At 41.6% G+C, this 15,942-nt stretch overlaps 1 protein-coding gene across 4 annotated transcripts in view; it reads right to left on the bottom strand.

Annotated features, from left to right (window-relative positions):
• Window positions 1-15,942, bottom strand: part of HTT (huntingtin) — a 136,409-nt gene that overhangs the window by 115,352 nt on the left and 5,115 nt on the right. For all 4 annotated transcript variants that reach the window (XM_059923695.1, XM_059923696.1, XM_059923694.1 and 1 more), the window contains exon 2: window positions 7,314-7,397. In XM_059923695.1, the coding sequence (XP_059779678.1) occupies window positions 7,314-7,397 (84 nt within the window). The remainder of the gene's footprint in view (window positions 1-7,313; window positions 7,398-15,942) is intronic.

The following is a 15,942-nucleotide window of genomic DNA, read 5'->3' on the forward strand; positions in this document are numbered from 1 at the left end:
GATACTTAAATCTCAGATAGCCATCTGCCCTCTGCCAACAAGTTACTTCTACTCTTACAATATTCTCAGAACCTAGAAAATCAATATACCAATATAACTCCTTTACTCCTTTTTCATCTTGCTTTCAATATGTTCCAAACTCAACGTGATCATGGTCAGGCTGTGTTTTTGTTGCTCCATCAGTCTCAAGAACTGGAATCTAGGCGATGCTTGTAAATGATTTTTAAAAGTTTAACTGAGAGAGCCTATCAGGCAGTTGTGATCCAGTTGGCTAAACACAGCCAAGAGAGAGAGACCCATGGCCATGTGCATGAAACTGACTTCACAGCACAGTGAAGGATGGCCCCGCAGTAATACAGCCCCTGGACAAAGCTGCTATTCTTGAAACATCTCAGTCTAGAGTCCTCTGAAATAAAGGGCCTCCTCCCCACTCTCTCTCTACCTCACAATTCCTACCAAGAGTCAGAAGAGCCAGGAGCCTAAGAGAAAGCAAAGAACCACATTAGCAGTGATTAACAAACAAGTACGAGCAAGAAAAAAAATGTGCCCCTCAGCAATATTTCAGACCTCATCTCTGTGGAATACAGCTGTGAATAAAGAGGAAAGGTCCCTGGGATGCTGGCACAGCATCCAGGCGCTGCCCTACGGAAATACAATGTGAGCTACAAGTGCAATTTTATACTTCCTAATAGACACAAAAGTAAAGAGAAACAGGTAAAATTAATTTTAATAATATATTTCATTTAACCCAATATATCCAAAACATTATTTTAACATGTAATCAATACGAAAAAATTACTGGGATATATAACAATCTTTTTTACAGCACATCCCAATTCAAACACAAAATTTTCATCAGAAGTATTTTATTTGTATAGAGACTCCATAAAATTCACAGTTGAAAAAGTAGGTTTACTTAAATAAAACCTGGAGATCTAATGCACAGCTTAGTGATTATAGTCAAAAATACTGTATTTTAAACTTCAAAGTTACTAAGAGACTAGATCTTAACTGTTCTCAACACGAAAAAAGAAATGATAATGATGTGACGTGATAAAGGTGTTAGCTAACACTACGGCTGTCATAGTGCATTATACAAATGTAAGTGGACCCATGCAGTTCAAAACCATGTAGTTCAAAGGTCAACTGCATTTCCATTTCTGCTCTTGCACCCTTTGTGCTATGGCTGTCATATATTTCACTCCTACGTGTAAACCCCAAAATACATAGTTATTATTTTTTCTGTAAACAATCAATTATATTTTTGAAAGATTAAAAGTAAGAGGGGAAGTCTTATATTTACCCACTATAGTTACCATTTCCATTGCTCTCCAATCCTTTGTGTAGATCCAGACTTCTATCTGGTACCATCTTCCTTCTACCTGAAACTCTTTATTATTTCTTATAGTAGTTGCCTGCTGGACATAGATTATTTCAGCTTTTGCAAGTCTGAAAAAGTCTTTCTTTCACGTTTGTTTTTGAGAAAGAAGTTTCTAAAGGGTACAGAATTCTAGGGGTTTTTTCCTTTCAGTACTTCACAGATGATGTTGCACGGACTTCTGGCACTTTTATTTCCAATGAGAAATCCACTGTCACTCTTACCTTGGTTCATTTTAGGTCTTTTTCATGTCTTATCTCTACTTAACATATTCAATCTTTTCTCTAGCTTCTTGAACTAGAAGAACAGTTATAGTTACTGTTTTAATGTTTCTGTGTACAAATTTTACCATCTGTGCAATTTCTGGGTCAGCTTCAATTGATTTTTTCCACTGTCAATCACGTTTTCCTGCTTCTTTGCATTCTTGATAATTTTTGACCAGATGCCAGACCTTGTAACTTTTTTCTTGTTGGTGTTATATACTTTTGAATTCCGATAAATATTCTTGAACTTTGCTCTGGAATGCAATTAAGTTACTTTGAAAGAGTATGATCACCTTGGGTTTTGCTTTTAAGCTTTACTAGGCAGGATTGGAATGACATCTCAGCCTAGGGCTAAGTGAGCCCTGTTGCGAAGGCAAACCCTTCTGAGTAGCCCACCCAACACCCCAGGAAGGATGGGGTTTTCCACTCTGGCTGGGGGGAACAGGAGCTCTTCCTGCACCTGAGTTTAGCACCTGTTCCCTCCAATCCCTTCAGGTGGTTCCACCCCCAGCCCCAGGGCACGGAGGGACCCCTGCAGGTCTCCCGGATCGCTCCGTGCAGCTCCCCCCTCTCTGGTATTCTCCCCAATGGGCCCCAGCCACCCTGCCTCCTGAGGCCATCAGCTCTGTCTCCCCATCTCAGCAGCCACTGGGCTCTGCCTGGGTTTCCCCTCCTCACATCCTGGCTGGGAAACTCCCTCCAGGCAGTAACCTGGGGAAGTCATAAGGCTCATCGCAGTAGTTTTCTATTTTTCCAGAACTGCCTGATGCCTGGTGCCTTGAAAACCATTGTTACATATATTTTATCCATTATCAATCGCTTTAAGCAGGAAGGTAGATCCTGTCCTTGTCACTTAGCCAGAAGCAAAAATCTTTCATGATTTTTTAAGTTTAATTTTTAACATATTACTAATATCTTTTCTGGTCACAAATATAAATATCTATAAATCACCTTCTTTAAAGTTAGCTAATATTCCTTTCTATAAATGTATCTTAATTTTTCAATTCTCCTGTGGGTAAGTCATTAAGATTATTTTTAATTTTCTAATGGAATGAATAGCACTGCACATCACTGTACACTTTCCTCAGGATAAACTCCTGAGGTGAAACAGTTAAGTCAAACAGATAGTGTTTGCCAAATTGCCTTTTAAAAAAGTTGTATCTGGGGGCTTTCCTGGTGGCGCAGTGGTTGAGAATCTGCCTGCTAATGCAGGGGACACGGGTTCGAGCCCTGGTCTGGGAAGATCCCACATGCCGCGGAGCAACTAGGCCCGTGAGCCACAACTACTGAGCCTGCGCATCTGGAGCCTGTGCTCCGCAACAAGAGAGGCCGCGATAGTGAGAGGCCCGTGCGATGAAGAGTGGCCCCCGCTTGCCACAACTAGAGAAAGCCCTCGCACAGAAACGAAGACCCAACACAGCCAAAAATAAATAAATAAATTTTAAAAAAGTAACAAATGTTCAAGTACAATTGGTGTTTTTAAAAAAAAAAAAAAAAGTTGTATCACCTCTGAAAAAATCCTGAATATTTTTTAACGTTTATCACTTTGACAGGTAAAAATGTTCTTATTTCTGTTTTAGTCTCATCCCACTGATCACTAATAAATGTGAGCATGCCTCCAGAGAAAGCACAAAGTAAGTGTTAGCCATTATGCTCACGGGCCCCATCTCATGTCTTCTTTTCCAAAAGGCCTATTCATAGCCTTTGCCTATTTTCCTATTAGGATGATAGTCTTTTTCTTCATGATTTATAATTGCTCTTTAATAGAAGGTATTAAACCTTTGATATATATGCAGTCAATACTTTCCCCAAGTTGCATTTATGTAATTTCCAGTTTAAAGTGGATTTTGACATACTGAACTATATTCCAGATAAAACAATTTTTTCCTTTATACTGTTAGCATTCCACAGCCTGAGAGTCAATGTTCTTTTTACAGTAATGATTTCACTTTTTTGTATTTAGGTAATTAATCTGGCATTTATGTTTGTTTGCAATGTGAAGAAGAAACATAATACCCCCCTAAATAGTCAAGTGGTTCATCATTTCCATACTAATACAAGATGCTATCTTTATCATAAATTCATACACACATACACTTTCCCACTTTCTATTCTATACCTTCCTTAATGTCTAACAGCTATTTTAATTTCATGTACACCAGGTAGCACCATATTACTGATGGTTTCAGATTTTCTTTGCAACAGTGATGTATTTATTCTTGCAGATGAACAAGTTCAAAAACATCCCTACTAGAATTTTGATCAAGATCATTTTAAATTTATGGATTTAGAGAAAATTTAATTTTATGATAAAGAAATTTTCCCATGTAGAAAGGGAAGTAGTCATCTGTACCTTTCAGGAAAGTCAACAGCCGTCCTTATGTAGTTTCTGCACATCTCTTGTCAATTCCTTGAAATTTTATATGTTGGTGCTACTATGAATTGGATCTTGAACCATTACATTTTCTAACTGATTTATGCTAATATTTGGGAAATCTATAGATTCCTGTATACTTATTTTTACCCAACCACTTTATCAAGGTACACTTGCTTAGATGAGGGTTCCTAAGTATTCCCAAGAGGATACTTGTAAAAAACAAATCCGCACACTCCACCTGAACAGAAAATATAAGTGTGCTGCGGAAAGAGGGCAGTGAGGTATCTTCGTTACTATATTTTTGACAAATCTTCCAGATGATTTTGATGTTCATGTATATTTAGGAACCAGTAGGACAGACCACCAAATTGAGAGCTTAGGTAGACTAAGAGTCACAAAACACATTAAAGACTTCAGAAGCTGCCACTGAATAACCCCACTGGAGAGAAGGTCAGTGTATCACAGAAGCTGTAAGAATGTACCAGAGGTTAATTACACTCAGGAGAGATAACAGGAAATGCCAGCCATCAAGAAGATTTCATAAATCATTACATGCATATAAAATATCCACTTCAGCTCTACACTCCAAAATTCCTAAAAAGTATGCAGAGTATCTTAAAACAAACTTGTTCTTTGATCTGCCGGGACCAGAAACAACCTCTCTGGGTCCAGAAAATATCCTATTCATATGCTCCTGTGTAGAACAAGTAGTATAATGACTATCAGCATTACTCCATAAAAACATAATAGACATACGAATGTAAAAACTATTATCAGCTACTACTCTGATTTAAGATGGCAAACTGAACCACAAATCAGTCTTAACATATCTCAACATACTTTACTACCAATGTGTGAATCTAAGCCAACATCCCATCAATTCCATTGGGAATTGTCAAGAAACAAACTAAGTATAATGCATGAAGCACTAAGACTGGAAGAGATCTATTTCCTGGGTCCGTAAGCTTTCAAAGTGAGGTGTTACTCCCTGAGACCCGGATGCTGGAGGTCAGGTGAGCACAGCAGTGCTACAACAGCAGCAGGCACCAGGAGCCTGTCGGGCATTTACCATCATTTCATACAAAAGTAATAACAGTTTGTAGGACAATGTGCATCATGACAGGATGTATTTCTGGCTCTCAGTAGCTAGAGAACACATGTATGTAGCTCTCAATAGTGTTTCACGGGTGTCGCTTCATCCCACAAGAACCCTTATAAATTGGGTTTACATTTCATAGATGAGGCAACAGTGGCTCCAAGAAGTTAAACTTATCTAAAACCACCTGGCTTATAAGGAGTGGAAATAGAATTCAAGCTTTTTTTTTCCCCTACTTTTATCTTAGTATTGTTTTCTAAGCTATGCTAGCAATAGCATGCTAACTTAGAATTTTTATATTTTTATTTTCAGCACATATTCTAATTTGTCACTTCATTTCTTCCCATAATATTTCTACAAATTAGATAGAAACAGAAATCATCCACTGTCCTTCACAAACTGAATGAGTTCAACTATAATGAAATATTCTATGTGAAATCGCTTTGAAAGTATGAAATACAAAAGCAAGGTGCCACTAAAAATAAATGAATCACCAAATTTCTGTCAGTACTAAAATCAAGATTATTCTTCTCAGAGCTTTTTCTAACAGATTATAAAGAGCTCTTTCCAACAGGAGAGTAACATGAATGATTTATTCCAAAGGAACGAAAAGCCAAGAGAGAAGTACTTCACACATGCCCATGTGGGTAACGGAATTCTGAAATCATAAGTACATCTGTTTCCTACTCAGCCATTAGAAACAGGCTTAAAATATTTACCATCCACAGCTACGATAAACAATGGTCAGAAAAACCGACAGTCAAAAGTAAAGAGAATGAGGAGAATTTGCAAAGAAGCTATACAAGAAGGTGCTGCTAGTTCACCACAGAGGAGCAATCGAGCCAGGGAAGCAGACCTCCAGTCAGTGCCCACGATCCCACTGGTCCCAGAGCCTTACTGAGCTGGCAGCAGCCATGGGGGGAGCACGTGCACTCCCACAGGGTCGGACAGGGGCAAAGTGCGGAAGAAAAGCAAACAAAAGACCACGATAGTGCATTTATGTCAAACCTAATCTCCCAATTCATCCCACCCCTCACCCATGTCCACACATCCGTTATCTACATCTGCATCTCTATCCCTGCCCTGCAAGTAGGTTCATCTGTAACATTTTTCTAGATGCCACATATATGCATTAATATACAATATTTGTTTTTCTCTTTCTGACTTACTTTACTCTGTATGACAGACTCTAGGTCCATCCACATCTCTACAAATGACCCAATTTCCTTCCTTTTTATGGCTGAGTAATATTCCATCACATATATATATACATGACATCTTCTTTATCCATTCGTCTGTTGATGGACATTTAGGTTGTTTCCATGTCCTGGCTATCGTAGATAGTGCTGCAATGAACATTGGGGTACCATGTGTAAAATAGATAGCTAGTGGGGGGACTTCCCTGGTGGTGCAGTGGTTAAGAATCTGCCTGCCAATGCAGGGGACACGGGTTCGATTGCTGGTCCAGAAGACCCCACATGCCACGGAGCAACTAAGCCCATGCGCCACAACTACTGAGCCTGCACACCACAACTACTGAAGCCCACACACCCTACAGCCCATGCTCTGCAACAAGAGAAGCCACCTCAATGAGAAGCCCGTGCATCGCAACCAAGAGTAGCCCCCACTCGCCACAGCTAGAGAAAGCCCACGCGCAGCAACGAATACCCAACACAGCCAAAAATAAATAGACAAATAAATAAATTTATTTTTAAAAAAATAGATAGCTAATGGGAACATGCTATAAAGCACAGGGAGCTCAGCTCGGTGCTCTGTGATGACCTAAATGAGTGGGATGGGGGTGGGGAGGGAGGTCTGAGAAGGAGGGGATATGTGTATACATACAGCTGATTCACTTCATTGTACAGCAGAAACTAACACAACATGGTAAAGCAATTATACTCCAATTAAAAAAAAAAAGACCACTATAATTGGACAGGCTCTTGTTGTTCCAAATACTGCAATAAGTAAAATATAAACACGTTCAATTATCATAATGGTTACAATGATACTATGTAAGATTATGGAAACATTACTCATTACAGTGTCTGGACATCCTCCGTATATGTAGCCAGAAGTATGGGGAAGGGGGTCCTGTAAAGGTTTTAAAACAATTCGGAGACAAAGAATATTCTAGCCCATTAAGAATGAAAATATAGAAATTTTTAATTTTCACTAGGAAGTTCAAAGTGCAGTTACCTGAGAGACTGTGCCACTATGTTTTCACATATTGTCAGACAATGATTCACACGGTCTTTCTTGGTGGCTGAGAGTTCTTTCTTTCTGAAAGGAAAAACAAAGAGTGAAGGAAGTTTGCATGTGCTGTGTTATCCGCTCCATCCATTCCTACAAGGCGTTCACTCGTTCAGTAGTGCTGCCTGACTCCTAGAAGTAAACCAGCCACTCCTGCTGGGGGCAGGGTGGCTCTGAGGTCAGGGAGGAGGGGAGGAGCCTAGCCCAGGGTTCCCTACAGGGCAGGGCGCCATAGAAAAGTCAAGGGGTGTCACTAACGCACCTGCCTTCTCTAGTTTAGAGAGAAGGAGAAACTGCAGTGCAAACAGCGCTCACCCAAGATCACACGGATGAACGGAGTGTGCAATTCAATGAAAACACAATGATATCAATAAAATACTCTACATACCAAGCTGCTGCCACTTCTCAAAGTCGTATTTACCGACTACAGTCAGCATACCACACAGACCTCACACTCCTAGGTGTAAAATAACGTTCAGACAATGGCTAACTGCTTCTATATCCCCAAACGGCTAGAAACAAGCCCCCTGCCCAGAGACTTTCTCAAAAGCCTCCTAGTAAGACTTCTCAGCCCCAAAAAAGGAGATAAACAGCCTGGTCAAGAAGATCAGATAAAAGGTGCTTGCTTCCCACCCAAACCTATGACTTGAGATGTCTCTGAGGTAGGCACCACAGAAATAAGGTAGAGAGGGTCAATCCAAAGAGGAAGCCAAAAAATAAATCAGGCTTGATAACTACATCCAAAAAGAATCTGAGTGTTCGCAGGTCACCAGTACATGGTACTAACTAGAAACACCTAAACCAGAAGACTACTAAGCTTTGGAGGGAATTCTAGTACCAAAGAAATTTTAAAACTAACCAACAAACACCTCTATTTAATCCCTAATGCAACCTCAGTTTCCAACAAGTACACCTAAAGGAACAGGCTCTTACAATTATGCAAATCCACGAAAGACACACCCTCCAAAAGGCACTACAGATGTGGCCAGGGAAGAAAATGGACAAGGAAGAGCCTCCAAAGGGGAAAGTCAGGGTCCAAAAAGAAGGACAGACAGAGCCTGAATGAGAAGACAAGCCCAAGGCATGCGGAGAGGGGCTTCCCGATGACTGGCCAGTAAGAGTCCATCACCATATGGACTGGTGACTGTGTATCTCCCGCTGGTCTCTTTCCTAAAAGAGACTCTTACTGATAAGCTACGTTGCGGACTGCTAGTCAGCCACCAAAATGCCATGCTTCCCTTCTCAGACACATGCCTCCTGGTTGGAAGCTCCACAGCCTAGCTTCCCCGCAGCCGGGGACAGACACGTGACTTAGTCCTCACAGATGAAATGGGAACAGAAGTAGTCGGTGGAGCTTCTGCCTTGCTGGCCCGCCCTGGGCATCCCCCTTCTAGTTCCCTCCGACTGGAACAAACATTCCTAACACCCAGTGTTTGATTATACAGATAAAGACCACAAGAAGGCTGCAGAGCAACAGGATGGAAGGAGCCTGAGTCCCAAGTGACCACAAGAGGCAGAGGCCCCTCACCACCCACCCTCATGAGTCACTCGCTTCAAAAACACTGTGATGGAAACAACCCAAATGTCCCAGTGGATGGATAAATGACACGGCCAAATGACGGAACACTGCTTGGCAGTAAAAAGCAGCAAACCACTGATTCACACAAGGATGAATCTCAATGTATCAGCTTCAAGATACATAAGGATAATTCCATTTATACCACGTTCTGGAAGACACAAAACCAGGGGAACATAAGGTGATCAGTAATTTCCAGGGGCCTCGCGGAGGAGGGGGGAGTTGACAGCAAAGACGTACGAGACGTACGAGGCAGGGGGAATCTTTAGGAGGTGATGGCGCTGTTCTATATCTTGATTGTGGTAGTAGTTACACAGCTTTATGCAACTGTCAAAATTCACTGATCTGTACATTAAAAAGGGTACATTTTACTATATATATGTGTGTGTGTGTGTGTGTGTGTATGTGTGTGTGTGTGTATATAAATAAAATACCTCAATTTAAAGAAGAAAGCGCTATGAGAATTTAAATGCTCTCTTCTTTGAGCCACCACATTAAAGTCTCTATTACAGCAGCTCAGAGGTTACCTCGTTTAAGACAGCCATCAAGAAAATTAAAGAACACTGACCACTCCAAGCACGTTAGGAAGCAAACTAACTCACGTATCCACTACTCTTTTCCAAAGTGAGAATCTGCCAAAGGCCTTAAGTGGACTGAATTCATACACCCAGTCTCCTAGCTATATAGGTAGTGGCCCCTCCCTGGGTAGCCTCCTACCGTGAGGTCTAAAATGATTCCTAGGGGGATTTTAAGCAGAAAAAGGTCGACAAACACTAAACTGAGTGGACCTCACTACTTAACGATGGTCAGAATAGAAAAGTGATAAATACAAATATGAGCTTCAAAAAGAACCTTGTCTCCCTCCTCATATGTGGAATAAACCACAAGAATACAGGTAACAATAAACAATACAGCTCTCTGGACCTGCCGCCTGACTTCCTTACGACCTACTGTGCTGTTCCCCCAAGCCAGAACTTGAGCAAAAGTTTATGAAACTAGCAGAAAGTCAAAGAGAAAATATCAATCTCACCCACCAAAATAAAAATACATTCTTCTGTTGTCTGTTTGGGTCTAGCTCCTCCTCCGAGCTCCATGTGGGGAAAGCCTGCCTTATTCACCCAGGACCCTGCCCTAGGCCCGGCCATCAGCCAGCACCTCCATCACACTCTTTGGTAGTAACTGTTCCTGCAATTTCCTCCCCAGGGATGACAGACTCACTAAGAGCAAGGGCCATATCGTGTCTCTCTCACTGGCACTCAGCACAGCACCTACACTGGAGAAGGTGTTTCAGACAGACAACAAAGGAATGGATAAGTAAGCGTTTGCTGTAGGAGAGTAGGTTACATACACGTTAAAACTGACTCAAAAGTTCTTAAGTCAGTCTTACAAACAGGATTCAGAAGATAAATGATAATTACTTTAAACTTGAGTTTGCAGAACCAAGAGATGGAAAGACAAGTAGAAACAGCAAAACTTAAAAAAGAGAGAAACTGTAGGGCAACCCCACAGGCTTGAGTTCAAGCACTTTGTGGAGTCCGAGCTGCAGCGCTCAGCCCCTCTGGCTGTGACCAAGACATCAATCACGGCACATCTGATGACCCTGACTTTCACAACTTTACTGCCAGAAAGAGGGCAGCACAGGTTCTATCATGGTCAGCTACAAAGAAGCACATGTTTTAAGTTTCTCTTCCTAACTCATCCACAATCATTTTCCAGCAATCTAAACACTTTTGAGGGGGAAAAAAAAATCTGCTGTAGTATATTTAAATTTCATCTTTTCCACACTCAATAGATAGCCCTAAAATCATAAGATTCTTCAGACAGACAGTCAAAGTCTTCAGTGGTTACTAGTCTTGCTATTAAAATTTAAACAATAATTACTAAGTACCTATTTTGGGTGAGGAGCATAAAAACAAAACCACCTGATTGCTACCAAAACACTTACCTTGTAAAATCTTCTCTTTTATCACACTGAAGAATACCCACATTTTAAAGTGTGAGGATCAGACTTTACCCTCAGACACCCCAACAAAGAGGCATTAACCAAAAATATCAGAAAACGAAAAAAACAACCCTTCCAACACTACCCACTGAAAGATGTCAGGGCAGCAATATAGCGGCAAAAGTAACAAACACTCCCACCCAGTGCAAACACCAACCTGGCTTAACCAGGCCCAGTATAGTCTGGCCTCAGGCTACTTTCCTCCGTCAGGAAACCTGCAGGGGAACTCTGGCCACTGGAAATAACTCAGTCGTTTTGGTCATGCACCTTCAAACTCAGTTCTTGTACATGCCATCGTCCCTGCTTCAAATACCTCCTTCCCGTCTTATTTTGTCAATAAACCAACTTGGAAGTTTAAGAAAACTACAACTATTTCATTCCCCCATGGAATTTAATTAGGCTGATGAACTACGATGTCAAACTGACTTGTTCTGCAAGAAGAGTAAGTATGGAAATTAAGGTGAAAACGGAACGGCCTTGCTCCAGGCAGGAACTGGATGAGCAGGGTGAGAGCTGGATAAACAAGGTAAGAACAGGACTGATCCTTCAGCTGTTTTTGTAAACGTGCTTATTTTAACTCCACCTTCAAAATGAAAACTTGTCTTGCTATTTGTGGTCACAGGTACTGTCACATACACATTTCCGAGTCGGTGCCTACACACCCCACACGATACGTAAAACTGAGGCCCAGAGGCTGCCCCGCCTGCAGGAGCAGGGCAGTAAATGGCCGGGCAGAGAGCCAGGTCTTCTGATTCCTCATCAGCTGCTCTTTAACTTTCACCAAGCACTGTACTAATGAGAGTGTTCCTAGAAGATCAGGACTCTTTTGGATCTTTTTTTTTTTTTTAAGAAGGAATGGAACACCAAAGTCATTTTGGAATTATGTTTCATACATAATTTTAAAATAAAAGTACTGCTTAAGGGAATTCCCTGGCGGTCCAATGGTTAGGACTCGACACTTTCACTGCCAAGGGCACGGGTTCAATCCCTGGTCAGGGAACTAGGATCCCACAAGCTGCTCGACACGGCCGAAAAGAAAAAGTACTGTTTGATTAGGGGAAGCAAGGCCTACGATTTCCCCACCACACAGTCTATATCACAGAAAAGGGCTGTGAAAGCCTTTCTTACTAGTAATTTAACTGAGTACTGTAACAATTACTAATAGAAGAAGGTGTAATTCAAAATGCGATCTATGCTAAGTGAAAAAGGTCCGACACAAAAGGCCCCATGTGTATGATTCCATTCACAAGAAATGTCCAGAACAGGCAAATCCATAGAGACAGAAATAAATTAGTGGTTGCCAGGGGCTGGGGGAGGGAAAATGGGGACTGACTGCTAATGGAGAGGGGCTTTCTTTTTGGGGTGATGAAATGTTCCAGAAATTAGACAGTAGTGATGGTTGCAGAACCATGTGAATATATTACAAACCACTAAGTTGTACATTTTAAAATGGTGAATTTTATGATATGTAAATCATAATCTCAATTTTTTAAAAAATCTGTCTGCAAATCCCAGCAGCTCTTCCTCCCCAGAGGAAGGAATGTGAGCACTCCTCGCCACCAGCACTGCTGCTCCCAGCCTGGCACAAGCTGCCAGCACCTCTAGCTTATTTGATTACCTCAATCAGCTCTGATTACTTGAATAGCCTCTTTCATTCCTGCTCCCTGTCCACCAGGGTGCCCTTTTTTGTTAATTAAAGTTTTTAATGAGGCGGACCTCCCTGGTGGTCCAGTGGGTAAGACTCCACACTCCCAATGCAGGGGGCCCGGGTTTGATCCCTGGTCAGGGAACTAGATCCTGAATGCATGCCACAACTAAGAAGCCCGCATGCCACAACTAAAGATCTCACGTGCTGCAGCTAAGATCTGGCACAGCCAAAAATAAATAAACAAATAAATATTTTTTGAAAATCTTTTTAAAAAAAAAGTTTTTAATGAGGTAATTGTAGATTCACATGCAACTGTAAGAAATATCAATAAAAGAAATCCAGTGTATACTTCACTCAGTTTCCCCCAATGTTAACATTCTGCAAAACAATCACAGCCAGAACAGTGAGACAATCCACTGATCTTTAGATTTCCAGTTTTACTTTTACTCATCTGTGCGGATGTGTGCATTTAGTTCTACACAATATCATCAGATGTGTAAGTTTGTGTATCCACCACTACAGTCAAAATAGGGAACACTGGGCTTCCCTGGTGGCGCAGTGGTTAAGAATCCGCCTGCCAATGCAGGGGACAAGGGTTTGAGCCCTGGTCCGGGAAGATCCCACATGCCATGGAGCAACTAAGCCCGTGCGCCACAACTACTGAGTCTGCGCTCTAGAGCCCGCGAGCCACAACTACTGAAGCCCACATGCCTGGAGCCCATGCTCCGCAACAAGAGAAGCCACCGCAATGAGAAGCCCATGCACCGCAGCGAAGAGTAGACCCCGCTCGCTACAACTAGAGAAAGCCCGCGTGCGGCAACGAAGACCCAACGCAGCCAAAAATAAATAAATAAAATAAATAAATGTATAAAAAAAAAAAGATAGGGAACACTTCCATCACCATGAGGATCCCTTGAGCTGCCCTTTGAGAACCACACCCACCTCCTTTGGCCCTCCACTCTGTACCTCCACCCACCCCTAACCCCGGCAACCACTCATCTATTCTCCACTCCTAGAACTGTGTCATTTCAAAAATGTTACATAAGTAGAACCAGCCCATATATAACCTTTTGGGATTGGCTGTTTTCACTAGCATAATTTCCTCAAGATTCATCTTAGTTGTTGCATGTATTATCAGGGGTTTGTTCCTTTTTATTGCTGAGTAGTTTAACCATTCACCTGCTGAAGGACATCTAAGCTGATTCTAGTTTTTGGCTACTATGAATAAAGTTGCTACAAACATTTGTGTACAGGTTTTTATGTGAACAGAAGTTTTCGCTTCTCCGGGATAAACACCCAAGAGTGCAACTGCCGGGTCATATAGTAACTATATGTTCAGTTCTACAAGAAACTGCTTGTTTCCCAGAGTAGCTGTCCATTGTACAGTCCCACCAGCGATGACTAAGTGACCCAGTCTCTTCCAAGCCAGCATTTGGTGTTGGCTTAGCATCGTAAGTTATATCATTTGTTTGACTACACAAGTAAGCATCTGGTCAGAGTAAAATCCAAAGTCCTTATATTGGGGTACAGGCCCTAAACGGCTACCCCTCATCTCCTCTTTCTGGCCTCCTTACTCCTCCTCCAACATGGAAAGCACTCCCGCTCATCTGTTCCCTCTACCTGGACCTCACCTCCTCTAGATACCCGCCCCCCTCCCCCTGCTCCAGCATCACCTTCTCAGTGCACTTCGCACCCTAAACAACACCACACAGCCCCCCTCCCCCTTATTCTGCTTTGTCTTTCTCCATAGTCTTTAACACCACTGGCCTTGTTCACTGCTGTGACCCAAGGGCCCAGAACAGGCCCCGGCACACAACAGGCGCCCAGCTGAAAGGAGCCCTTCCAGGTCATCTAGTCCAGTCCCCACCGAAGTGCCCATTCCCAGTAGCTGGGAGCTCTTAATGCCACCACAGCTCCCTTGTCAGGGTTACACCCTACTTGACAGCTACACAAATGCTCCATGGCCCTAGGACAGAGAAATGATACTGCCTCAGCTACACCTGGACAGATGTAAGCAACGTAAGTCTTCCCTCCCAAATGCTGATGGAATTTTATATTATATTATATTATATTATATCAACAGAAAAGTAGGTCCTGATCATCTACAGTGGAGCTTCTCAAGCTTTAATGTGCACATAAATTGCTCACAAACCTGCTTAAAATGCAGACTCTTGATTCAGTAGGTCTAAGGTAGGGCGAGAGTCTGTACTTCTTATAAGCTCCCAAGTGATACCAAATTGCTGGCTGGCCCTGAGACCACACTCTGAGCAGCAAGGATCTACGGCATATCTCGTCTCTAACACATATTCTAGCACCCAAACTGATTCAAGTTAACACAACATTAAATAGTATCTTATACTGTGTTAATTTTTCCTTCTTGTTATCTGAATAAGACTTCCATTCCAAGGTAGTTTACTGAGTGGTTGGCTCACTTGCAGGGACCAGAGGTAATGGGGGTGGGACCTCTGAAGGAGGAGAGAATATGAAAGTCAGGACACTGTAAGACCTTTGCCTTTACATCTCCATAAGTCCTCTTTTAAAAAGAAATTCTACAGTATTATAAGCAGTTAATAAGAATGATAGGTACTGCTATGAAACAATGTCTTTGATATACTAAGTGAAATAATATAGTGTGAGCTCATTCATGCAAAAAAAAAAAAAAGGACTTGTATATGCATTAAAAAAATCAGAGAAAACAAAAGAAACTTAACAATTATTATTTTTAGGGAATGAGACTAGGACAGCCAGGGAGGAAGGCTTTGCTTTCCATCTTCTGTGCTATTTGAAGATGTTGTTACAACGTATATGTGTAATTTTTTTTGAGCTAGTTAATAAAAAGCAACCAAAAAAGAAATGCTTCCCCAAAGTGGTCCTATCATATCTAATCTAGGGGTAGACAAACTACAGCCTACCTGTTTCGGCCAGTCTAAGAAGTGTTTTTACGTTTTTAAACGTTTGACCCCCCCCCAAAAATATCAAAGAATAATATTTTATGACGTGAAAACTATACAAAATTCAAATTTCAACGTCCTTAATAAAATTTTATTGGAACAGAGGCACACATTCACTTACGGTTCACTGCTACTGTGTAGTGTGCCATTATAGCCGGACGTGGTTAGGGGTAACCCATACACGGGGTTTTTTTTTTTTTTTTTTTTTGGCCTTTGCACAGCTTTTATTATTAAGCTATGAGCATCCTGTTTGAGGCTGGTTTGACTAGCGGCTACGTGCACATCTGTCCGCAAGAAAAGAAGTTTACTCATTCCCCTTTCCCCTTTTCTAGTAGGTTTTGCTTTTTGTTTTTATTTTTTTGCACATCCCTTTTCATTTTACAGTATATTTGACTATA

This window comes from Balaenoptera ricei, chromosome 5 (genome assembly GCF_028023285.1).
Source record: "Balaenoptera ricei isolate mBalRic1 chromosome 5, mBalRic1.hap2, whole genome shotgun sequence".
Taxonomy (NCBI): Eukaryota; Metazoa; Chordata; class Mammalia; order Artiodactyla; family Balaenopteridae; genus Balaenoptera; species Balaenoptera ricei.